Source organism: Balaenoptera acutorostrata, chromosome 9, assembly GCF_949987535.1.
Source record: "Balaenoptera acutorostrata chromosome 9, mBalAcu1.1, whole genome shotgun sequence".
Lineage (NCBI taxonomy): Eukaryota > Metazoa > Chordata > Mammalia > Artiodactyla > Balaenopteridae > Balaenoptera > Balaenoptera acutorostrata.
This window is the reverse complement of record NC_080072.1, coordinates 93,398,926-93,426,128: the sequence shown is the minus strand read 5'-3', so window position 1 is coordinate 93,426,128 and position 27,203 is coordinate 93,398,926. Positions and strand designations below refer to the sequence as shown.

Sequence of the window (27,203 nt, the reverse complement as noted above, 5' to 3'; positions counted from 1 at the left end):
ATATGGTATGTTATGTTTTTAAAATGTGGAAATTAAATAAAGTTATTTGGTTTGCAGGGGGGAATGTATTTGATTGCTTCTTAATATCAATACCTAGCATAGTGCTTGGCGGTTAATTTCTCAATAAATAATAATAGACAAAGTGACTGGGAACTAATCATCCGGACTCAGTACCTTTTTCTGTATGACATTGTACCAAAATTCAAAATAATTCTCTATTCTTAAAAATAAAAACAAAAACCTTGCCAGACAAGCAACATATTCTCATCGTGATATTTATTTTCCTTTTTCCGTATAAATGGGCTTACATACTTTTTTGTCTGGAACAGTGCCTGGCACATAGTAGATATTCAAATATTTAATGAGTGAAAGAATATTCTGTAACTTGAGTATTTTCATTTAATAATAAATCTTGGTCTTTTTTCCATGTTGCTACTACATAGGGCTATACCTATGTATACTTTTTTTTTTTTGGCAGTACCATGGTATTTCATTATATATGGGAATAGTATATATGTATTTTAACCCAACTAATCTTAATTAAAATTTTAAATGATTTTTTTTTTTACAAAGAGTTCTGCAGTAAATTTCTTATGCTTTCATCTCCTTCTATTTGTGCCTATGAAGGATGTAGGATAAATTCTAGAAATGAAATTGCTTGTTCAAAAGGAATGTAAATTTTACTTTTTGATGGATAATGTCATTGTCCTCCAAAATAGTCTTACCAATTTATAATTTTACCTACACCCTCATCAATTTGGGGTAGTATGAAACTTCTTAATTTAAGAACTCATTTGTAAAGATTGTGTATTATTCTGCTGTGTAGACAATACAGTTTATGTATCTGTTTTCCTGTTGCAGGACATTTAATAGAAATAATACTGCAGGGTTTCATACACTTGAATCTTGAATTGTTTGATTAGGTCAATTTTAACTACAGCATGCTTCTGAAAGAAGCCAACTTGGAACGTCTTTCTTTCTCTTATTTGAAGGTATTCATTATCAAAAAGCCATTTGACTTTGGAGAAGTAGAATCAGTGGAAGATTGTACTGATGAAAATCTAATGGAGATGGAGGATCAGTCATCCATGAGTCTATTTAATGATTACCCTGCTAGTAGTGTTATTGATGCAAATGAATCTGGAGAGAGCCAAATTACTATTGGTAAATATACTTCTACTGCACGGGATTTTTTTTTTTACCTCTTTACATTGATTTGGTATTATGAAAGGCCTCATAGATACTAATTTTATGCTCATTTTATTTCCTTTTTGTATAGTCTTTTGGGATTGTTCCCCTCTATACACTTTAGAATTCCCTGATTTTTAATTGAATTTATTAGTTTCCTATTTTATTCTTCATGGGGGAATTTAAAATAATTATTAAATAAATAAAAACATATAATAGGTTATTTGGAAAATAGAAAGCAGGATAGTGCAAAAGTACCCATAATGCCATCATTGTTTACCTTTTTCTGTTATTCTACATAGACCCTTTCAAAATTATAATCAGCATCAACATTCAAATGCCTTTTTATACCTTGTCTGTTTTCTTTTAACATTAATTGTAAGCATTTTTTTCATTTAGGTACTCGTGCTATTGATAACCATACTTTTTAATGGCTCTATAATATCCCAATTAACATACATACCATAATTTACTAGACCACTTTTTAAAAAAATTTACTTATTTATTTTTTATTTTTTGGCTGGGTCAGATCATAGTTGCAGCATGCGGGATCTTTGTTGCGGCATACAGGATCTTTTGTTGTGGTGTGGGCTCTTTGTTGCGGAGCGCAGGCTTCTCTCTAGTTGTGCGCGAGCTCCAGAGCGTGTGGGCTCTGTAGTTTTGACGTGTGGGCTCCAGAGCATGTGGGCTCTGTAGTTTGCAGCACGTGGGCTCTCTAGTTGAGGTGTGTGGGCTTAGTTGCCCCACGACATGTGGGATCTTAGTTCCCCGACCAGGGATTGAACTGGCTTCCCCTGAATTGGAAGATGGATTCTTAACCACTGGACCACTTTTTTATTGTCAGAAATTTAGATTCCTTTCTAACAGTATTGCAGTGAATATTTGTCTATATAGATTTTTCCATAGATTATTTATTGATGACAGAATCCTAGGGTAACCTTTTATGAAGAATTTTGAAGCTTTTAGTGTGTAATCAATTTCATCATAATTTTGCTTTCCATATATTTTTATCTCTTTGGTTGTTCAAGGGGAAGATATTTGTGTTAATGTTCAATGTATGTGTTTGTTGTACACCTCTCTTAGTCTTAATAAGCACTTTTTATTTTTAGGTGCCATGAATCCTTTAGCTGAAGAACATCTGTCAAAGCAAGATCTACTTTTTTTAGACATGCTCAAGTTCTTGTGTATGTGTGTAACCACTGCTCAGACCAATACTGTGTCATTTAGAGCAGCTGATATTCGAAGGAAATTGTTAATGTTAATTGATTCTAGCATGCTAGACCTTACCAAATCTCTCCATCTACACATGGTGAGTTCAATTAAATGAAGAAGTGCTTCAGTTGTGTATGATGTTGCTAGCTAAATGTAATGGACTGACATATTAGAATCATATAGTACCTTTGAAGACTTGAAATTGCTTCCTTGAGAAATGAATCTGAGACTAGTTATAAAATACACTTTTCTTCTAATATACTGTGAAAAAAATTTAAGTAGATACTGAAACATTAAAACTTGGATGGACTTTGGATAGATTTATACTCTTTGGGTGTAATTATTATTATTTTAAACTAGGCCAAGAGCCACAGACTCTGAATGTAAAAATAATACTCACATAACATTGTTGTTGAAGTCTGAATCTTGCCTTGACCTTGGTTTATATGCTTTAAAATTTTTAAATGTAATTTCAAAGTGACTGTAAAGTTAAAATACTACAAAACTCCCATATTTCCATCATAAGCCTCTGTAGTTAACATTTTACCACATTTGACTTATCATTCTCTCTTTGCACACTACACACACACACACACACACACACACACACAAGCACACACTTTTTTTCTGAACCATTTCGAGATTAAATATTCAGACATGATGCCCCTTCACTTCAGTGTGTATTTCCTAAGAACAGTGATACTCTCCTATATAACCACAGTATAATCATCAGGAAATTAACATTGTATCATTGCATTTAGTTGTCAGGTCTGTTCAGTTTTTTTCAGTGTGGAACAGTTCCTTTGTCTTTCCTTATCTTTCACGACCTTCATGTTTTTGAATAGTACAGCCACTTGCGGTATAGAATCCGTCACTTTGAGTTTATCTCATGTTTCCTCATGATTAGATTTAGACTTAACAAAAGTAATTTCTCTCCTTCCCTTCTCTCATCACTTTACTCATCTACTGATAGATATCTCCAATTCCAATCCAACATTATAGGATTTATTTTCTGTGTCCATATTTGTAGCTCTCTTTTCCAACAGTAAGAAACCTGGCTTCCCACTTAACCTCAGTGCATTTACTTGTTTACTCAGTATTATTACATGTAACTTATCTCCCAACCATGTGGGCCATACCCTTAGCCCCAGTGCTGGTGAACATATGGGGAGAGCTCCTGTCTCAGCAAATATCCTGGATGAGTCCATGGTCATATCCTTAGTCCCAGCAAATTGGCAAACATGGCAATGATTTCCCCAGCCCTGGAAAACATGCCAAGTTATTCCCTAATTAGAACCTCTTGGAAACATTCAGGTTGAGTCCCTGGTAGAATTCCTTGTCATGTTCTAGCTGTGGTGAACATTCTGGTTGATCCCTAGCCCCGGCAAATATGCTTATTTGAGCCCCGTTTGATTCCCTGGTTTCAACCCTGGCAAACACTCTAGTCAAGTCTCTAGCCCCAACCAGTGGGGAGGACTGTATGCTTTTCTTGGGGCTTTGATGTTCAAAGTCACTTCAAGACACTCAGTAACATCACACATGACTCTCATGGCAAATATTTAAAATGGTCCAATTTAATATTTTATAGTATCAGAAGGAGTAAGAAATAATTTTCTACATACAGATGATAGGAAAAAAATGCCTTCTGATTCTTAATACAGCTAGAAAATTATTTGGCAGCTGTCAGAAACTGGCTGCCTAGTTATAACTACCAGTTATAACAACTGGTAGTTGCTGAGTAACCCTTTATATCCATCGTTCCATAGAGAGCCTTACAAGGTTGCCTTATAGGAAGATAAGTCAGGGTATTTGGATTCTTCACTGCCCATAATTATCTCTGCTTTCCAAAATTCATTAATAGAATAGTTTTTAACCATTGAAGTTATCCCCAAGCATTGTTTTTGGAGGGTGGTGACATAATATAGTTTCAGACTCTTGCTCAGGCACTTAACTCCAACAGTGATAACAACTGTCACTTACTGAATTCCTACAATAAATGCTAGACCTTTACATTCATTTCCTTTAATCTTCACAGTAATCTGGCCAGGTAAGTGCTATATCCTCATTTTACAGCTGGGAGTACAAAGACTCAGATGACAAGGCAAGTTTTTAAACCACTCAAGTAGTAACAGGTTATGGTGCTGGGATTTGAATCCAGCTCTGCTTGACTTCAAAACCCCCCCGCCTCCCCCCCCGTTTTTTTTAATTATATTGCTTCATAAAAATTCACTGATCGTGTGTGTGTGTGTGTGTGTGTGTGTGTGTGTATGCACATGTGTTTATATATGAATTTGTGGTTACATATATATACTTATTTAAATAAATGATATTTGGAAAAAAAAAAACTAATTTCCCCCACCCAACTATCTTAGTATCTAGTGCTTTTAAAGGACCTTCCTGGAGAAGAATATCCCTTGCCAATGGAAGATGTTGTTGACCTTCTGAAACCACTATCGTAAGACATTAAAACCATATAAAATATTCACTCTAAATTTGTAAATTAAACTGGTGTTTTCTGTTATGCTGACAAAGTTAAATTTTTTTCCATTACAGTAATGTGTGTTCTTTGTATCGCCGTGACCAAGATGTTTGTAAAACCATTTTAAACCATGTCCTTCACATAGTGACGAACCTATGTCAAGGAAATATGGATGCTGAGAACACAAGGGATGCTCAAGGACAGTTTCTAACAGTGATTGAAGCATTTTGGTGGGTATAGACATTTTGTGGAGTTATTTTTCTTTTGCCATTTCTGCATACAAATGCAAACTTTGCATTTCTACATTAGTGATTTCTTCTAATCCTCGAATGTAACTATATACATCTTTTAACAATAGTGAAATGTAATTTGTGTTTCCCTCCTTAATTGCTTGAAGAACTGCATTGTTTTCTGCTTAAGACTTGGCTTCCTGAAGTGGTTTTAGTGTATTTCCCTGCGAATTTTGAATCTCTTAATAGTTTGACATGTATGATGAATAAAGCAAAGTGCAACAAGTCTAAATCAATTGAGTAGTTTATATTCCTAAAGTGGACAAATTGGCCTTGTCACTATCTGGTTATTTCATGCATATAGTCATAGTGTGAGATAATACCAAGACACCTATAGAGGAGCACATATATGTAATTTAGAGCCCTCCTACCATTTGGTGGGCAAGGACTTCTGAGTCAGTATAGAATGTCATTTTTAAGTCTTTGATATAACAACACAACAACTTTAAAAATGTTTTCCTTTTAAAGCAAGTTTTCTATAACATGGTTAGCTGAAGTGGGATAGCCCAAAAATGAGGCATAATCGTGTGACACAAATAACATACATTAAAATGAACTCCTTTTCAAACCAATTTATTTTAGCTGGAATTTTTGGAAGGTGAGAATATTGGCATATGCCACATAGTGAGAATTAAATTTAGCATGGAAAGAAATTTTGGAAGCAGCCTAGAATAACCTTAATGTCCAGTGATTTTTTTTTTTTTTTACTGTGCTTTTATTGGAATAATTACTTGATATTAAGAAACATACTTTATTTCAGGCACTTAACAAAGGAGGGAAAATGCACATTCTCTGTAAGAATGGCACTAGTAAAATGCCTTAAAACTTTGCTTGAGGTGAGTTATTCTACTTCGATTATTAGTATGGTCTCCATTGACGTTTTTAAAGCAGTCTTTGTTTCTGTTTGTTAATGGGTGATTTTTCTCTTAGTATTTCACATTTAACCTCAGTTGTTCTTTTCCCATAGGCTGATCCTTATTCAAAATGGGCTATTCTGAATGTAATGGGAAAAGACTTTCCTGTAAATGAAGTATTTCCACAGTTTCTTGCTGATAATCATCACCAAGTTCGCATGTTGGCTGCACAGTCAATCAATAGGTAATGGGGCAAGTATTCATGAAGTGTCTGGAGTGCTGCAGATAGCAATTCAATGTGTAGGACAGTCATAGTTCACTAGTTGTGATATTAAAAATAGTTAACGTTTACTGAGATATATTGTATGCCTGGCATTTATGTTTTCTCTTAATTCTGACAATTGTATCACTTCGATACTATTATTTTCTCCAATGTATTAATGAAAACTCTGTGGCTTAGACAGATAAAGTAATTTGCTCAGTGCCATACAGCTAGTAAGTGGTTGAGTTGAATGAGGTGTGTCTACTCCCACTTACAAGAGATATAGGATGTTTGGATATTACTGAGATTTTATATGAGTTTGTAAAATGAAAATTAGCACATTTTACATTGTGCTAATTACAATCATATTTATTCAAGTGAACATAGAGTTAGGCATTGGAGTGTTTCTCTCACAGGGATGTGTTTTATGTTTGAGTACCTGAAGAAGCAAATATTAGTTTTTTAACAACTGCATGTTTATCAGGTTATCAACTTGATTTTAAAACTCTAAATTAAAACCTACCTCTGCCTTTCCTACCTCACACTCCTGTAAATAAAGCACCTCTCTGCTTTATTTTTCTCTGTAGCATTTACCACCAGTTGAAATAATTGTATTTTAACACATTTACCTAGGATATAAGCTCCTAGAGGGCATTGATTTTTGTCTCTTTTCCTGTATATTTAGTACCTAGAATAATACTTGGAATGTGTCAGTTGTTTAATAATTTGTAAAATCAATGAACATTTGAAAAAAAATTACATTATGCTTTAAAAACAGCAAAGCTGAAAATCATTTAAGTAATTTTACTGTTCAAATGTAAGTGACCAATAATTAAAGAATGCTATAAAGAACTTGCCCAGCAGTCACATAAATACATGTGTTAGATGTGTCCAAAATTTGGATATGCTGACAATAATTTTTTTTTAACATCTTTATTGGAGTTTAATTGCTTTACAGTGGTGTATTAGTTTCTGACAATAATGTTTTTATAAGTCAGAATCGTGTCTAACTGCTCAGGCTTAGGACTGTTTTTATTAAAAACCATAGAGCATTGTAAGGTTTGCTAATGAATGTGTGCTTACTTCAAGTCCTTAAAAAAGATAGAAAATATATACTAAAGTTAAAGATCTGGGGTTATAGAGGATCATAAGTTGAATACAATAAAGCAGGGTAGTGGTGGCATTAAAAAAATCTCTTAAGATTCAAAAATGCATAAATTCATGCGGGGCATGCGCATAGCATTTATTTATTTATTTATTGGTTGTTTACTTGTTAGATATCTAATATTAGGCTATTTAAGAGAGATTAGAGAAACTGAAGGAGTCAGAGGAACACCAAAAAAGTTGATACTTTCATAAGTTTTGATTAGTAAAAAAGGATAAAGGACAAAATTGGTTAAAGAGTTGTCCTTAAATATGATTGTACATTATGCAAAAAGCACTGATCAGCTTTTCTCTATCACATAAAATTTTTGTAATGGAATATCAAGACATTAAAGCTATCCACTTTTAAGTTGTGATTAAATATTAGAGCAGGTTGAGGTAAGAGTCTGTGGCTGCTTCTAATTGGTATTTGACCAGAGGACAATTTTTCTTTTCTGGTTAGTTAGAGTTCAGGGATATTCAGGTTTGGGCAATAATCTAAAAGGTCTGTTGAGACCCTTTTCAGTTCTAGGAGAAAATGGAGTATATGGTAAAGACCCTAATACTAAGCAGTAGATTTGAACCTCTTTAAATAGACTCACATTTCCTTGGTCTTTTGAAAGAAAATCTAATATGTTAGTATGTCTCACAGAGTGATTTATTTTTGCCCTGTAAATATGCTTTTGAAAGTACGGTTTATATTTCACTTTTTGCTTTTTTTTTTTTAAAGACTATTTCAGCATATGAAAAAAGGAGGTCCTTCCACATTATTGAAAGCACTTCCTTTGAAGCTTCAGCAAGCAGCGTTTGAAAATTCATACTTGAAAGCTCAGGAAGGAATGAGAGAAGTGGTAATTTTAGTGATGCTTATTTGCTGTTATCATATGCTTTCTATAAATATGCCACGTATTACTTTACCAAGTTTGGCCTAAGACAGTATATATCCAGTAGTTCACAATATAAAGTTAGACTAGAACAGCTATATGAATTTATTGAAATTACTTTATTTATAGGTCAGAATTGGTTGAATAATGACAGTTTCTTTTGGTTCAACTTATATGCAACATTTTTGTAGGAAAAACAGAATTTACTGAGTTTTTATGGGAGTATAAATGGCTTATTTTTTAATTAAAAACTATTTTTTGGTAAGATCTGATTAAAAGCTAATTCACAGAACAGGTGACAATAGGAAGAAATGGATTGAGAAAAAATGTTCTAATTGAGAAGATCAAATTATCTTTGTGCTCTTTAATGAACCTTATGATTTTCACATTTTTCTGTAGAATAATATTTTTCTTAAAATGGCAAAAATTGTCTTAGTGGTAGAATTTATTCATTTATCTATGCCTTGATTTGTTTATTAAAAGTATGTGAAGCAGTTAGTCAAATGACTATATATTCCGTAACAGCACCAAACTGAAAAGGAAAGTTGCATGAAAGAATGTGAATTTAGAAAAAGGTTTCAATAGATTGGAAAAATGAGTGTAAATAATACAAAATTTACTAGAGATAACACATATATTTTAAAATCAGCCTGTCATGTGCAAAAAGGGAGACTACTGACCTGACAGCAATTCATTTGGAGAAAGATCTAAGAAGTTTTACATCTTGAGAGCATAATACAAATGAATCAACATTGTTATCAAAAAAAAAAGCACATTCTCTCTTAGATGTCATTAATAGAAGCAGACTGTAATGAACAAGTTTATAGAAAGAACTTGAATCTTCTATTCATTTTTTTTTAACATCTTTATTGGAGTATAATTGCTTTACAATGGTGTGTTAGTTTCTGCTGCATAACAAAGTGAATCAGCTATACATATACATATATCCCCATATCTCCTCCCTCTTGCATAGCATGTTGGGTTTAGTTCCCAGTAAAACTAAATTTTTAACTATTGCTAGAATGTTAGAGAGTCTGAATGTTAGAGAGTCTGTAGATCTATCTTTTATAAGGAATAGGTAAAAGAGTTGACTTAGTGGGAACCTCATAGCTATTTTCAAACATGTCAGTGATTGCCATTTAGTAAAGGAATTAGGTCCTTACCTTTTTTTGTACCAAAAATAGCAGTAGGATCAGTGACTGGCAGTATTTTCCAAATGTGAAGAGAAACTTCTACCAAGTATAGCAAGTCAAAAAATGTACATGTCTGTTGGAAGAATGATTGATTATTAAACTAGAAGCATATGTCATTCTATCTAGTTGCATGACTTTATTGGTTTTTTTAGTAATACATATGGTAATATTTTTAAAGAATAAAGAGCTATATATTAAGTTATAATGGTAAACATCTTAGGAGGTAATACTTGGTAGTTGAAGAGCTTTTAGTCTCTCACTTTCCTGCGATTTCTTTCTTTCTCTTTTTTTTTCTTTAAAGTGCTTTATACCCATTGAAATGTTTGGCAATTCTTTCTATAAGATCTTATCAAAAGCAGTCTTTCCCACTGTAGAAACTGTGGTCCTTTCTCATAATGTCTCTTCTTAGCTCCATCACTATAGGATTTAAAACTGTTCACGGGCTGCTTAGATGTTGTCGTGGTGTACTCTGGTTTTAGTCTGGTTGGTTTATTTGGAATATTTAAATATTAACATTGCATATTGTTTTTAAAATTCTTCCGAAGTCCCACAGAGCTGAAAACTCTGAAAGTTTGGATGAGCTTTGTAATAGAAAGGCCATTTTACTGATGATGATAGCTGTGGTGTTATACTATAGCCCTGTATGTGAAAAACAGGCTTTATTCGCCCTATGCAAGTCTGTGAAAGAGAATGGATTAGAGCCTCACCTCATTAAAAAGGTACCTGTGCATGAATATTTTTTATTATAATCTTCCTTGGGTAACTTTTAAACAATTAAGGTTAAAGCTAGATTTTTAATGTGGCATTTATTAAAGACTTGGAGACAGTTTTATTTTTTAGATTTGGAATATTAGAAAGCAGTAACTTTTAAAATAGTGTATTTATTTGTATACAGTGTCAGGTTTTACATTAAGTTTAAGAGCATTTCACAAGGCAGTCATTGAACTAACAAGAGTGAGTGACCTGTCATCATGCAGACCAGGCCCTCTGGAATAGTATTTATTGGGGGAAGCAGAGAAAAAAGGAGTAGTACATGTTTTGCCTAGTGGATTCTGGAGCAGGACATTGGGATCTAGCAGGGCCAGGAGTCAAATTTTAGAGCTGTAAAGCTTTTAAGTTGCATGATTAGGAAGACCAGGGTCCAAAACAGTGTTGTAGAATGCTTACTCCTGCCCCTGTTCCAACACCTCAGCATTAATGGTTTGGGAAGTTCCAAGCCCTTTACATCCTAGATTTTTACGTGATGAACCAGTGATAGATCATGGCTTGATATAACTAGCATGGTTTCCAGTGGAGCTTTACAGTAGGCCAACCTATAAGTAATCAGTCTAGATAGTTAAACTTTTACCTCTCAGTATTAAAGTAAGAAGTTACTTTAAAAAAAAATTATACAGTTACACTACCTAATTATTATTGTACGTGGAATATAGTGTTTGGATTTTTCTCATTTGGGTTTAGGACTGAGAAGAATTGTTTTACTTTATAATGAAATATAATCAAATCTTGAAAATTGAAACATATTTTTCTGTTTTTATTCATTTAACATTTATTGAGGGGTTTGCTATGTACCAGGCACTGAGTAATTATATTAAATACATTTTTCTCGTTGAGTTTTGCTCAAGTGGGTCCTTTATTATCTCCATCGCATAGATGAGTGAATCAAGGTATAGAAAAGTTAAATGAATGCTTAAAGTCATACTGTAAATAAATATTAAGGATTTAAATGATTTATTATTTCATTATTTTCTTAAAACATTGACTTCTTTTTTGATTTGTATAGGTTTTAGAGAAAGTTTCTGAAACTTTTGGATATAGACATTTAGAAGACTTCATGGCTTCTCATTTGGATTATCTGGTATTGCAATGGCTAAATCTTCAAGATACTGAATACAGCTTATCTTCTTTTCCTTTTATTTTATTAAACTACACAAGCATTGAAAATTTCTACAGGTAGGTTTATATCTGTCACATGTGAAATATATTTAATTTAAAATTAGGTATTAATGATAATGTGAGTGTTGCAGCATTTTTGTTTTTTTGTTTTTTTTAAATTTAATTTATTTATTTATGGCTGTGTTGGGTCTTCGTTTCTGTGCGAGGGCTTTCTCCAGTTGCGGCAAGCCGGGGCCACTCTTCATCGCGGTGCGCGGGCCTCTCACTATTGCGGCCTCTCTTGTTGGGGAGCACAGGCTCCAGATGCGCAGGCTCAGTAGTTGTGGCTCATGGGCCTAGTTGCTCCGTGGCACGTGGGATCTTCCCAGACCAGGGCTCGAACCCGTGTCCCCTGCATTGGCAGGCAGATTCTCAACCACTGTGCCACCAGGGAAGCCCATGCAGTGTTTTTTTAATGGCAGTGTATTGAAGTGGACTTAGGATCTGGTCCTAGCTGTGCCAGTAGCCAGCTACATGACTTCAGGCAAGCCACATGAACACCCTTTGAGACTTGCTTTCTTAATCTTTAAAGTAAGGGAGTTACATATAGAGATCGTTAAGGTCTCTTTCAGCTTTAATATTTAATAATCTTCCCGATGAAAAATCAAAGGTAAATTACTAGTGACTGATTATTTCTGCCTTATTTTTCTTATTTGTTGTTTGACTGTGGGCCATTTATTCATTATTTCTGTTTGATTTAAAGTTTAATGTACAAGTATTTATTTTGCTAACTCCAAGTCTGGAGAAGAAAATTTTGAAAATGGAGAGATTTGAAACAACTAAATAATAATGTTTAGGTATCGGGATGATGGGAAGGCAATTTGTAATTGTTTAGTGGTCCTTATTGTTTGTTCATTTTCGCAATAATAATATTTACATTTATTCTTTGAATTTATTAATTGCTTTCACCTTTCACTTTACAATAATTTTGCATAAATTGATTATGCAGAAGAAATAAATTCAATTTTCACTTGTTTTTGATCACACTATTAGGGTGATCTCTTTTTTTTTTTGGTGTGACTATTTAGAATTCACTTAACTTCATTTCTCCATTTATAAAATTAGAGTAAGGGTACTTAATGATCTAGATAAAGTGATGCTCTAATGCTTATTAAACCATTTTATTTTTTTATTTTTATTTTTATTTTTTTTGGCCGTGCCACACAGCTTGAGGGATCTTAGTTCCCTGACCAGGGATCAAACCCATGGTGGAAACATGGAGTCCTAACCACTGGACTGCCAGGGAATTCCCAAAACCAGTTTATTATTTTAAGGACTATATTATAAAATTTTACTTTGAAGCATTATATTTTTAATGTATATTAAAAATGTATACATTTTAATATACATTGTAATTTTTATATTTTTAGGTCTTGTTATAAAGTTTTGATTCCACATCTGGTGATTAGAAGTCATTTTGATGAGGTAAAGTCCATTGCTAACCAGATTCAAGGGGATTGGAAAAGTCTTCTGGCAGACTGCTTTCCAAAGATTATTGTAAATATTCTTCCATACTTTGCTTATGAGGATACAGGAGACAGTGAGATGGCACAACAAAGAAAGACTGCTACCAAAGTCTATGATATGCTTAAAGATGAAAACTTATTAGGAAAACAGGTATGACTTCAACATCTACTGTACTTTTTATCCCCTAATTGATCTGAAGTGTAACTTTAAAACTTCAAGGCTATTTATTCATCATTTATGCAATTAAATTTAATACTATGTGATAATCACTATCTAACATAGGCAATCCATTAATTTTTTGTTATTGTTGTACAGTGTTCTCTCCTTTTGATTAGCTTTTAAATGAAATGTTTTTAATCAGAAATTTTTTAGAAACTTTGGAATAATTTTACCACTTTTTCTTTTAAAATTTTGTTTTAATTGGCAGTAATACATGAATGCAAGCTGGTTATTAAATTCAAACAATACTGAACAAGGTATAGAAAATCTTTTTGACTTCCTCTTTAATCTCATCAAGCCCTTCACTTCTCAAGGAAAAGTACAATCCCAGGTTCCCATACCCTGTTTTTCCCATGACATTTACTACCTTCTAACATATGATGTAACTTACTTATGAATATGTTCATTGGTTTTTATCAACCTTCTCCACTATAAGTACTGTGAAGGTAGGATTTTTTCTTTCTTCTTTTTTGCAGATGTATCCCAACTATCTAGTATATATTGAGTACCCATTATTTGATGAAAGATGAAGTAAAGTTAAAAAGGAACTAACAATTTCTGTTTGTTTTATAGTAATTTATATATATCTAAAATTATTTGAGGCAACTTATATTAAAATACATATGGAAACTTTTTAAGGTAAAAGAGGATTGGTCACTCCAATTTTTTTTTTAATGTGAGGGATGACTAACCAAGCTTGGTCAACATTAGTATTACAATTGGATACACTTCAAGAGACTCTTTTTTTGTTGCCCAGTTATCTGTGTTGAACCAAGAAGTGGAACAGCAAGACTCTCAGTTGCTTAGGTGGGCCATTCCCAGTCAGAACTGGTTGTAAGTCTGTAGTCTGGAGGCAGATGGTGAGTAGAGGTACTCCCTCCCCAAAAGGCAGTTGGAACAGAATGTTGGCATGCCAGGGGGTATGGACGTTATGAAAGACACTCTGCCTCTAGCCCCTTTTACCCAATCTCCCAGCTTAGACTTCTGAGCAAGCCTACTCTTAACTCTTAACTATTCTTCTTTATGTGTTCAAACCAAAAGGTAGCAGTTTTGAGTCAGAGTAAGTCTAGAAGGGAAGCGTGATTACATTAAACCCTGATTAAAACACCAGTCTCAAGAATGAAGAGAGGTAAAAATTAAAAATAATTTCTTAGCTTCTTGGTTAAAGGCATAAATCTAATTTTTATTAGTCTCAATTTCATTTAGCATTGTCATTATAAGTTAATTTTTTCTTTCTCTAATATGCGGTTTCTCTGAAACAATTAAGATTCTTTTTTCTGTGGATAAGTGTTGGTACCACTGTTATCAGTCTTTGAGTCTTCTAAAACTGTCCATTGTTGAATGCTTAGAATATTTACAGTTATAAGATTGTTAAGCTATACCTAGATATCTGAATAATTTATATGTACCTTAGCTAAACATTACAGATCTGGTTTGTTAGAAAATCATGAAATTAATGAAGTCAGCTGTCATCTGTGTGCAGGGAAACTCACTAATTTTTCCTCTGGTATTAATCACATTTGGCCAGTTTGTCCTTACTTATTCCAGATATACTGAAAATGGGGCTAGATTTTTTAAAAAATTTATTTATTTTATTTATTTATTTTTGACTGCGTTGGGTCTTCATTGCTGCACGCAGGCTTTCTCTTGTTGTGGTGAGTGGGGGCTACTCTTCGTTGTGGTGTGTGGGCTTCTCATTGTGGTGGCTTCTCTTGTTGCGGAGCACGGGCTCTAGACACGCGGGCTTCAGTAGTTGTGTCGTGCGGGCTCAGTAGTTGTGGCTTGCGGGCTCTAGAGTGCAGCCTCAGTAGTTGTGGCGCACGGGCTTAGTTGCTCCGCAGCATGTGGGATCTTCCCGGACCAGGGCTCGAACCCGTGTCCCCTGCATTGGCAGGTGGATTCTTAACCACAGAGCCACCAGGGAAGCCCCGGGACTGGATTTTTAAAAGGGCTTAAACCTTGGAAATGATGACATGACAACTAATGTGTGAGCCCAGGGAAAGGCTAGGATCATTAGATTTCTTTAGTGTCACATTCCAGAATAGTTTTGTTATATTAGGAAGTGTTTCCAAATCTCTGTGTGGAAGAGGTAAAGATAGTAAAGATAATAAATCAGCCATTTGCCTTTTGGTTTAAAGCACTGTAATTCCTTATTTGGAGAGCTAACAAATCCACCTTTAAGACTTCACAGTTCTCATTCATTCGGCTGAGGTGTAATGTAGTACACCCATTCTTTATATTTAGAGAACTTATGCCTTTTGTGAGGCTCCCTGTGGCAGGAAGTGGATGATGAAGAATCCGTTCCTGTCCAGGAGGATTTAGCCTACTATTGATGACAGGGCATGTGGGTAGCAGCTAGCCTCAGAATTTGGGATAGCAACCAAGTAGAAATCTGGGGGAAAGTTATGCAGAGAGCAAAGGGATGATTATTGCCAGTCACTGGGAATTCTTACTAGTAAAGTTCTCTAAGTGAGATAGTGTTCTCAAATAAGAGTAAAATGTAGATTGATGAGCAGTATAGATCAGTGGGGAATTTGGTTGGCAGGAAGATGATTAGGTTGAGGAATTTCAGGCTAGATCTGAAGCCTTACTCATTAAAATGATTCTTTTTATTTTATTTTATTTTTTTAACATCTTTATTGGAGTATAATTGCTTTACAATGGTGTGTTAGTTTCTGCTTTATAACAAAGTGAATCAGCTATACATATACATATATCCCCATATCTTAAAATGATTCTTTAAAATTAAACGAAAGAGTTGGATTAAGAGAGTCTTGTTTGGTATGATTTCCCTATTTTCCCTTCAGTCTGTAGGTCGGCTGCATAACAGAAAAAAGTGGAGTTAGCTATATGTCTTGCAGATCTTAGATCTTTGGTCACTTTGAATAACTTTGGAAATGAAGCAATAACATGAGCCCCTTAAGCTGTCTTAAAGATCACAGACATGAAAACTTAAATATATTTTAATTTTGTATCCTTGCAGATTGATCATTTATTCATTAGTAATTTACCAGAGATTGTGGTGGAGTTATTAATGACGTTACATGAACCAGCAACTTCTGGTGCCAGCCAAAGCACTGACCCCTGTGACTTTTCAGGGTATGGGTATTTTTAACTTAGAGAATTAGCTGCAATTTCAGAACCTTGGGAAGTTTATTGGTTAACACCTTCAAATGTCCATTTCAGTTGTTAGGCATGTACTCTGCTTTTAAATTCTGTTTCTTTAAAAGTAATTACCTTTGAATTGAAGTATCTGTTCTACTGTAGCCTTTCCACAGTAATTGATCTTTTAATTGACCACCTTAGTCACAAATTCAGTGACCTTTTTCTTCTCAATCTTTTTGTAGTATTTGAGCATTCTGCCATCTCCTGTCTCATGAAATTTTTTTCTTCGTGACACATTATTCTTTGTTCTCTTCTTATCTATGACTTGGCTTTCTGTATCACCTTTTCTTTATCACGCTCCTTTGCTAGGGGAATCTTACTGTACTATAATTTCATTTGGATGTGAAACCCACTTGGTTGTATATGAATGTTAAAATTATTTTCTCAGCTTGATTGTAAGCTACTTGAAAATGCCCTTAACTTTTTTTATATGCTCTACAATGCTAAGTGTATAAAATAGTAATAATATCTACTAAAATACTTTTACATATGTAATTTCATTTGATGTAGTATTTGATTGCTGTGTCTTAAGATATTATTGTGTTTATAGTACTAGCATAGAGCTTTAATTCATAACTGAAGTGAATTGATATTAAGTCTCATTTGTGGAATTGCCATTAACTTTATAAACGATTTTTTAAGCAAATTATTTAAAATTGACTAAGTCCTAGAAAGTTAAAGTATTTAGGTATTCTGATTGATGTATATAGACTGTGATATGTCATTTGTGATTTTATTAAAAGTCTAGTTTTCAGTAGAAAATAATTTTAAAATTTGGGGTTACTGTAATCTAAATTTTCTTTTTGGATTTTCACTTGTCTATCAAGAAAATGTTTTTTCTTGATAATTTTTTTCTGAAAATGATGGCTGTATTTTTTTCTATAACTCTTAGGGATTTGGATCCTGCTCCTAATCCACCTCATTTTCCATCACATGTGATTAAAGCGACATTTGCCTATATCAGCAATTGCCACAAAACCAAGCTTAAAAGCATTTTAGAAATTCTTTCCAAAAGCCCTGTAAGTATACATTACTAGTATAATAACTGAAGGGAGAATTCCTTCTTTTTCAGTTAAAAATCTGTGTAAGTACATCTTAAAGAGAAAAAAAAGTAAACAAATGGAAAATTTATCTGAATAAATTAAGAAAAACACTCATTTGCAAGTTTATATCTTGGTATTTTACTTGTCAGTATTAATTGAAATATGTCACATATGAGGGCTGAATTTCATGACATTTTAGTCATGTTGGCTCAGGGAATATATACATATATATATATATAAAATGTATATTTTAAGGATATAATTGTTTACTATCTGAAAACTAAGTAAGTTGATAGTAGTTTTTTAGGTTTAAGATAGTAATTTTCTTAATGTAATATTTTGCATTTGATATCAAAACCCACAACAAAATTCTATAATTTAGAATTCTGTATTTTGAATAAAAAATGTATGTATTATGGGCTTAGTATATGTGATTAGGCAAGTTTTTACTAAATGTATCTTTATTTTCTAGGATTCCTATCAGAAAATTCTTCTAGCCATATGTGAGCAAGCAGTTGAGACAAATAATGTTTATAAAAAACATAGAATTCTTAAAATATATCACCTGTTTGTTAGTTTATTAATGAACGATATAAAGAGTGGCTTAGGAGGAGCTTGGGCCTTTGTTCTTCGAGATGTTATTTATACTTTGATTCACTATATCAACCAAAGGTAAATAATATATTTAGACCAATATATAAGTAGTTTTTCTACCCTTTTATCTTAATTGGAAATTTATATGCTTCTACAAGGTAGAAGCCAGAGTACTGTTTTCTGAATTTTGCCTTTTTAATATATATTATATCTACCTATTATATTTTACAAAGTGCATCACTACATCTCCAACTCTAGAAATCTTTAAGTATTAAGGGTCTTCAACATTTTAAATATTCTAATTTTAGATGGCCATAAAGCGATATATATAATATATATATTACCATAGCAGTTCTGGTCACCACTTCCAGTGTGTGTGGTAGGGGGTGAAGAGGGGTTCCCTGTACACATCCAGGGAATTATCCAGACATCAGCGGATACCTACCCATAGATAGTGTTAGATCCCACAGGTTAAGAGCTCAAGTTCTGCAAGATTGTCCTTTCCAGCCTCATCAGACGCTGTTTGAAAGCCCAGGTTATCAGTGGCTATAGATTTCAGTGACCCCTTTCTTGGGTTTGATTAATTTGCTAGAGTGGCTCACAGAACTCAAGAAACCTGTTTACTCACTAGATTGCTGGTTTATTACAAAAAGAAATAACTCAGGAACAGCCAGATGGAAGAGATGCGTAGGGCAAGGTATGGGGAAGGGGCATGGAGCTCCCATGCCCTCTCCAGGCATTTCACTCTCCCCATACCTGCAAGTGTTCACCAACCCAGAAGCTCCCTAAACCCCATCCTTTTGGGGGTTAATGGAAGCCTCATTAAATAGGCATGACTGATGAAATCATCACAGTCATTGGTGATTGAATCAGCTTCCATCTCCCTATGCCCTTCTTGGAGGTCAGAGAGGTGGGACCGAAAGTTCCAACGCTCTAATCACAGGGTTGGTTCTCCTGGCAACCAGCCCCCACTCTTAGGTGCTTCCCCAAATTTACTCATTAACATAAAAAGAGACTGCTTTATTGTTCTCGTCACAGGAAATTCCAAGAGTTTTAGGAACTCTGTGCCAGAAATGGGGACCAAATATATATTTCTTATTATAAATCACAACATAACAGTTACTATAGATTTTGGGATGTATGTTCTTTTTAGCATCTCTATTCCTTTCCATTGACTTTAATGATGTTTCTGTTATTTGTTTTCTTATTAGTAGATAACATTGCCATCAAATAAATTTAAGTCCTTCAAAGCACATGAAGATACCTATTTCCATTTTGTTTTCTCATGTTTTTCTTGTTTGGCTTTGTAAAAATATCTTATAATTTTTATTTTAATTTAAGTCACGTGTTTGTATAGTCATTCAGTCTTTTTCCATCACTAATTTTTTTTTTTAGGTTTTATTATTTTGGTAAAATATATAACATAAAATTTGTCATTTTTAACCATTTTTTAAGTGTCCAATTCAGTGATATTAATTACGTTCACAGTTTCGTGTTCCCATTGCCACTGTTTCCAAAACTTTTTCATTACCTCAAATAGAACCTCTGTACCCGTTAAGCAATAATTCCACATTACCACTTCCCTGTAAGCCCCTTATAACCTCTAATATACTTCCTGTCTCTATGAATTTGCCTGTTACAGATATTTCATATAAGTAGAATCATAATTTATTTTTCCTTTTCTGTCTGGCTTGTTTCACTTAGCATGTCTTCAGGGTTCATCCAGCATCATACTTTTTTATCGCTAAGTAATATTCCATTGGATATATATACCACATTTTGTTTATCCATTCATCTGTTGATGAACACTTGGGTTGTTTCATGGATATGAAGTGGTATCTCATTGGGGTTTTGATTTTACATTTTCCTACTGACTAATGATGTTGAACTTCTTTTCATGAGCTTATTGACCATTTGTATATCTTCTTTGGAGAAATGTCTATTTAAGTCCTTTGCCCATTTTTTTAAATTGGATTGTCTTTTTGTTGAGCCGTAGGAGTTCTTTATGTATTCTTGGTGTTGAACTCTTAATATATGATTTGCAAATATATTCTGGATATTGAATTCATACATGATTTGAAAGTAGTTTCTCCCATCCTATAAAATTTTCACTTGGCTGATAATGTCTTTTGATGCGCAGATCTTTTTAATTTTGATAAAGTCTGATTTATCTTGTTTGGTATTTTTTTTGTTTCCTGTGGTTTTGGTATTATATGTAAGAATTCATTGTCAAATCTAAGGTCACAAAGGTTTACCCTTAGAGTTTATTCTAAGAGTTTTATGCTTTTAGCTCTTATATTTAGGTTGTTTATTCATTTTAATTTTTATATGTAGTGTGAGTTAGGGGTTCAATGTCATTCTTTTGCATGTAGAAATCTAATTGTTCCAGTATGTTAAAGAGAATGTTCTTTCCCCTTTGAAGGGACTTGGCATCCTTGTCAAAAATCAGTTAGCCATTGGTGTATGGGTTTATTTCTGGATTCTCAGTCCTATTCCATTGGTCTTTACTTGTGCCAGTACCATGCTTTGTTGATTACTATAGCTTTATAGTAACTTTTGAAACCAGGAAGTGGGAGTCCTCCAATTTTGTTCTTCTTTTTCAAGATTGTTTTGGCTGTTTGGGGTCCCTTGCAATTCCATGTGAATTTATGCAAAAAAGTCTGTTGGAATTTAGATGGAGATTGCATTGAATATGTGACTATTTAGATAGTATTAACATGTCAACAATTTGTCTTCCAATCCATGAACACAGGATGTCTTTCCATTTGGTTGAACTTATTTAATTTCTTTCATCCATGCTATATAGTTTTCAGTGCACAGGCCTTTCACATCCATCCTTGGTTAGATTTATTCCCAGGTATTTAGTTCTTTTAGATGCTATTGTAAATGGAGTTTTTTAATCAATTTCCATTTTAGATTGTCAACTGTTACTGTATAGAAACACAAATAATTTTGTATGTTGATTTTGTGACTTGTAACTTTGCTAAATTTGTTTGTTACCTCTGGTAGATTTATTGTGGATTCTTTTGGGAGTTTCTGTATATATAGAATCATGTCATCTGGATATAGTTTTACTTCTTCCTTTCTGATTTGGATGCCCTTTATTTCTTTTTCTTTTTTAATTGCTCTGGCTGGAAGTTCAGTACAATGTTGGGTATCAGTGGTGAAAGTGGGTATCCTTGTCTTATTCCTGATCTTAGTGGGAAAGCTTTCAGTTTTTCGACATTATGTTGTTAGCTTTGGGTTTTCATAGGTTACCATTATTTTGATGAGAAAGTTTCTGTCTATTCTGATGTTTTTCTCATGAAAGGGTGTTAGATTTTGTCAAATGCCTTTTCTGTTTGTTGAGATGGTCATGTGTTATATTCTTTCATTCTATCAGTGTGGTATATTACATGGATTGACTTTCCTATACTGATCCACTCTTACATTCCTGGGATAAATCCCACTTGCTCATGATGTATATCCTTTTTTTTTTTTTTTTAATCTTTTTTGGAGTATAATTGCTTCACAATACTGTGTTAGTTTCTTTTTTTTAAATAAATTTATTTATTTTTTTATTTCTGGCTGTGTTGGGTCTTTGTTGCTGCATGTGGGCTTTTCTCTAGTTGTGGCGAGCAGGAGCTACTCTTTGTTGTGGTGCGCGGGCTTCTCATTGTGGTGGCTTCTATTGTTGTGGAGCCTGTGGCTCTAGGCACACAGGCTTCAGTAGTTGTGGCTTGCGGGCTCCAGAGTGCAGGCTCAGTAGTTCTGGCACACGGGCTTAGTTGCTCCATGGCATGCGAGATCTTCCCGGACCAGGGCTCCAACCCATGTCCCTTGCATTAGCAAGCAGATTCTCAACCTCTGCGCCACCAGGGAAGCCCCCATGTTAGTTTCTGTTGCACAACAAAGCGAATCAGCCATATGCATACACATGTCCCCATATCCCCTCCCTCTTGAGCCTCCCTCCCATCCTCCCTATCCCACCCTTCTAGGTCATCGCAAAGCACTGAGCTGATCTCCCTGTGCTATGCTGCTGCTTCCCACCAGCCAACTATTTTACATTTGGTAGTGTATATATGTCAATGCTACTCTCACTTCGCCCTCCCACCCCATGTCCTCAAGTCGATTTTCTATGTCTACCTCTTTATTCCTGCTCTGCAACTAGGTCATGAGTACCATTTTTTTTTGTTTTTTAGATTCCATATATATGCATTAGCATATAGTATTTGTTTTTCTCTTTCTGACTTACTTCACTCTGTATGACAGACTCTAGGTCCATCCACCTCACTGCAAATAACTCAATTTTGTTTCTTTTTATGGCTGAGTTTGTACACATTGTATATATGTGCCACATCTTCTTTATCCATTCATCTGTCAATGGACATTTAGGTTGGTTCCATGTCCTGGCTATTGGTGGCTACTAAATAGAGCTGCAGTGAACATTGTGGTGCACGTCTCATTTTGAATTATGGTTTTCTCAGGGTATATGCCCAGTAGTGGGATTGCTGGGTCATATGGTAGTTCTATTTTTAGTTTTTTCAGGAACCTCCATACTGTTTTCCATAGTGGCTGTATCAATTTACATTCCCACCAACTGTGCAGGAGGGTTCCCTTTTCACCGCACCCTTTCCAGCATTTATTGTTTCTAACTTTTTTGATAATGGCCATTCTGACCAGCGTGAGATGATACCTCATTGTAGTTTTGATTTGCATTTCTCTAATAATTAGTGATGTTGAGCATCTTTTCATGTGCCTCTTGGCCATCTGTATGTCTTCCTTGGTGAAATGTCTGTTTAGGTCTTCTGTCCATTTTTTAACTGGATTTTTTTTTTTTTTCATATTGAGCTCCATGAGCTGTTTGTATATTTTGGAGTATAATCCTTTGTCTGTTGTTTCATTTGCAAATATTTTCTCCCATTCTGAGGGTTGTCTTTTTGTCTTGTTTATAGTTTCCTTTGCTGTACAAAAGCTTTTAAGTTTAATTCAGTCCCATTTGTTTATTTTTGTTTTTATTTCTGTTACTCTAGGAGGTGGGTCAAAAAAGATCTTGTGGTTTATGTCAAAGAGTTTTTCCTATGTTTTCCTCTAAGAGTTTTATAGTGTCTGGTCTTACATTTAAGTCTTTAATCCATTTTGAGTTTATTTTTGTGTATGGTGTTAGGCAGTTTTCTAATTTCATTCTTTTACATGTAGCTCTCCAGTTTTCCCAGCACCACTTATTGAAGAGGCTGTCTTTTCTCCATTGTATGTTCTTGCCTCCTTTGTTATAAATTAGGTGCCCATATGTGCGTGGCTTTATCTCTGGGCATTCTGTCCTGTACCATTGACCTGTATTTCTGTTTTTGTGCCAATACCATACTGTCTTAATTATTATAGTTTTGTGGTATAATTTGAAGTCAGCGAGCCTGATTCCTCCAACTCCGTTTTTCTTTCTCAAGATTGCTTTGGCTATTCGGGGTCCTTTGTGTTTCCATACGAATTGTAAGATTTTTTGTTCTAATTCTGTGAAGAATGCCATTGATAGTTTGATAGGGATTGCATTGAATCTGTAGATTGCTTTGGGTAGTATAGTCATTTTCACAATGTTGATTCTTCCAGTCCAAGAACATGGTATATTTCTCCATCTGTTTATGTTGTCTTTGATTTATTTCATCAGTGTTTTATAGTTTTCTGAGGACAAGTCTTTTGCCTCTTTAGGCAGTTTTATTCCTAGGTATTTTATTCTTTTTGTTGCAGTGGTAAATGGGAGCATTTCCTTAATTTCTCTTTCTGATTTTTTGTTGTTGATGTATAAGAATGCCAGAGATTTCTGTGCATTAATTTTGTATCCTTCAACCTTACCAAATTCATTGATTAGTTCTACTAGTTTTCTGGTGGCATCTTTAAGATTTTCTATGTATAGTATCATGTCATCGGCAAATAGGGACAGTTTTACTTCTTCTTTTCCAATTTGTATTCTTTTTATTTCTTTTTCTTCTCTGATTGCTGTGGCTAGGACTTCCAAAACTATATTGAATAAGAGTGGCGAGAGTGGACATCCTTGTCTTGTTCCTGATCCTAGTGGAAATGCTTTCAGTTTTTCACCATTGAGTATGATGCTTGCTGTAGGTTTGTCATATATAGCCTTTATTATGTTGAGGTAGGTTCCCTCTATGCCCATTTTCTGGAGAGTTTTTATCATAAATGGTGTTGAATTATGTCAAAAGCTTTTTTGCATCTATTGAGATGATCACGTCGTTTTTATTCCTTAATTTGTTAATGTGGTGTATCACATTGATTGATTTGTGTATATGGAAGAATCCTTGCATCCCTGGGATAAATCCTGCTTGATCATAGTGTATGATCCTTTTAATGTGCTGTTGGATTGTGTTTGCTAGTATTTTGTTCAGGATTTTTGCATCTATGTTCATCAATGGTATTGGTCTGTAATTTTCTTTTTTTGTGATATCTTTGCCTGGTTTTGGTATCAGGGTGATGGTGGCTTCATAGAATGAGTTTGGGAGTGTTTCTCCCTGTGCAATTTTTTGGAAGAGTTTGAGAAGGATGGGTGTTAGCTCTTCTCTAAATGTTTGATAGAATTTTCCTCTGAAGCCATCTGGTCCTGGACTTTTGTTTGTTGGAAGATTTTTAATTACGGTTTCAATTTCATTACTCGTGACAGGTCTGTTTATATTTTCTAATTCTTCCTGGTTCAGTCTTGGAAAATTGTACCTTTCCAAGAATTTGTCCATTTCTTCACGGTTGTCCGTTTTATTGGCGTACAGTTGTTGGTAGTAGTCTCTTATAATCCTTTGTATTTCTGCAGTGTCAGTTGTGATTTCTCCTTTTTCATTTCTAATTTTATTGATTTGCGTCCTCTCCCTTTTTTTCCTGATGAGTCTGGCTAAGGGTTTATCAAATTTGTTTATCTTCTCAAAGAACCAGCTTTTAGTTTTATTGATCTTTGCTATTGTTTTTTTCGTTTCCATTTCATTTATGTCTGCTCTCATCTTTATGATTTCTTTCCTTCTAGTAACTTTGGGTTTTGTTTGTTCTTCTTTCTCTAGTTGTTTTAAGTGTAGGGTTAGATAGTTTGAGATTTTTCTTGTTTCTTGAGGTGAGATTGAATTGCTATAATCTTCCTCTTAGAACTGCTCTTGCTGCGTCCCATAGGTTTTGGGTTGTCGTGTTTTCATTGTCGTTTGTTTCTGTGTATTTTTTTATTTCTTCTTTGATTTCTTCAGTGATCTCTTGGTTATTTAGTGGCACACTTTTTAACCTCCATGTATTTGTGTTTTTTACAGTTTTTTTCATGTAATTGATTTCCAGTCTCATAGTGTTGTGGTTAGAAAAGATGCCTGATACGATTTCAGTTTTCTCAAGTTTTCCAAGGCTTCATTTGTGACCCAAGATGTGATATATCCTGGAGGATGTTCCGTGTGCACTTGAGAAGAAAGTGTATTCTGCCACTTTTGGATGGAATGTTCTGTAAATATCAAGTAGATCTGTCTGGTATATTGTGTCATTTAAAGCTTGTGTTTCCTTATTTATTTTCTGTTTGGATGATCTGTCCATTGGCGTAAGTGGGGTGTTAAAGTCCCCTACTATTATTGTGTTACTGACAATTTCTCCTTTCATGGTTGTTAACATTTGCCTTATGTATAGAGGTGCTATGTTGGGTGCATAAACGTTTATAATTGTTATATCTTCTTCTGTAGTGTCCCTCCTTAACTCTTGTAACAGTCTTTATTTTAAAGTCTATTTTATGTGATATGAGTATTGCTACTCCAGCTTTCTTTTAATTTCCATTTGCATGGAATATATTTTTCCATCCCTTCACTTTCAGTCTGTATGTGTCCCTAGGTCTGAAGTGGGTCTCTTGTAGATGGCATATATATGGGTCTGGTTTTTGTATCCATTCAGCCAGTCTGTGTCTTTTGGTTGGGGCTTTTAATCCATTTACATTCAAGGTTATTATATAGGATATGTATGTTCCTATTACCATTTTCTTAATTGTTTTGGGTTTGTTTTTGTGGTTCTTTTTCTTCTCCTGTGTTTCCCGCTTAGAGAAGTTTCTTTAGCATTTGTTCTAAAACTGGTTTGGTGATGCTGAATTCTCTTAGCATTTGCTTGTATGAAAAGCTTTTGTCTTCTCCATTGACTCTGAATGAGATCCTTGCTGGGTAGAGTAATCTTGGTTGTAGGTTTTTCTCTTTCATCACTTTAAGTACATCTTGCCACTCCCTTCTGGCCTGCAGAAAAATCAGCTGATAATCTTATGGTATGTTATTTTTTGTTTTTCCCTTGCTGCTTTTAATATTTTTTCTTTGAATTTAATTTTTGTGAGTTTGAGTAATATATGTGTTGGTGTGTTTTTCCTAGGGGTTATCCTGTATGGGACTGTCTGTGCTTCCTGGAGTTGGGTGACTATTTCCTTTCCCATGTTATGGAAGTTTTCAACTATAATCTCTTGAGATACCTTCTCAGACCCTTTCTTTTTCTCTTCTTTTCTGGGACACTTATAATTCGAATGTTGGTGTGTTTATTGTTGTCCCAGAGGTCTCTGAGATTGTCTTCAATTCTTTTCATTCCTTTTTCTTTATTCTGCTCCTTGGCAGTTATTTCCACCATTTTGTCTTCCAGCTCACTTATTCGTTTTTCTGCCTCCGTTATTCTGCTACTGATTCCTTCTAGTATATTTTTCATTTCAGTTATTGTGTTGTTCATCTCTGTTTGTTCTTTAGTTCTTCTAGATCTTTGTTAATCATTTCTTGTATTTTCTCAGTCCGTGCTTCCATTCTGTTTCTGAGATTCTGGATCATCTTTACTATCACTACTCTGAATTCTTTTTCAGGTAGATTGCCTATTTCCTCTTCATTTATTTGGTCTTGTAGGTTTTTACCTTGTTCCTTCATCTGTGACATATTTTTTTGCCATCTAATTTTTTCTTTTATGAGTGGGACTGTGTTCCTGTTTTACTGGTTGTTTGGCCTGAGGCTTCTAACACTTGAGTTTGTAGGCTATTGGGTAGAGCTGGGTCTTGGTGCTGAGATGAGGAGCTCTGTGAGACCTCACTCCAATGAATATTCCCTGGGGTCTGAGGTTCTCTGTTAGTACATTGGTTCGGACTTGGAACCCCACCGCAGGAGCTTCCGCCCGACCCTTGGCTCGCCAATCAAGATCCCACAAGCTGCGTGGGGTGGCAAGAAAAAAAAAAGAGCGATAACAAAGTAAAAAAATAAAATTAGACTAGGAAACTAACAGATATGTGAGAAAGAATGTAAAAATAAAAATATAGATTAATCAACCACCAG

General features: G+C 34.4%; 1 protein-coding gene across 4 annotated transcripts in view; it reads left to right on the top strand.

The window, feature by feature from the left end:
• The window catches only part of ATM (ATM serine/threonine kinase), a 141,929-nt gene that overhangs the window by 35,519 nt on the left and 79,207 nt on the right, over positions 1–27,203 (top strand). For all 4 annotated transcript variants that reach the window (XR_009009172.1, XM_007172986.2, XM_057552161.1 and 1 more), the window contains 13 exons: positions 993–1,164; positions 2,298–2,497; positions 4,773–4,855; positions 4,954–5,109; positions 5,930–6,005; positions 6,137–6,267; positions 8,159–8,279; positions 10,051–10,224; positions 11,286–11,455; positions 12,808–13,054; positions 16,107–16,222; positions 17,181–17,307; positions 17,804–18,003. Coding sequence is in view for 3 of the 4 variants with exons in the window: in XM_007172986.2 (XP_007173048.2) it covers positions 993–1,164; positions 2,298–2,497; positions 4,773–4,855; positions 4,954–5,109; positions 5,930–6,005; positions 6,137–6,267; positions 8,159–8,279; positions 10,051–10,224; positions 11,286–11,455; positions 12,808–13,054; positions 16,107–16,222; positions 17,181–17,307; positions 17,804–18,003 (1,973 nt within the window). In the remaining variant the exon portion in view is untranslated. The remainder of the gene's footprint in view (positions 1–992; positions 1,165–2,297; positions 2,498–4,772; positions 4,856–4,953; positions 5,110–5,929; positions 6,006–6,136; positions 6,268–8,158; positions 8,280–10,050; positions 10,225–11,285; positions 11,456–12,807; positions 13,055–16,106; positions 16,223–17,180; positions 17,308–17,803; positions 18,004–27,203) is intronic.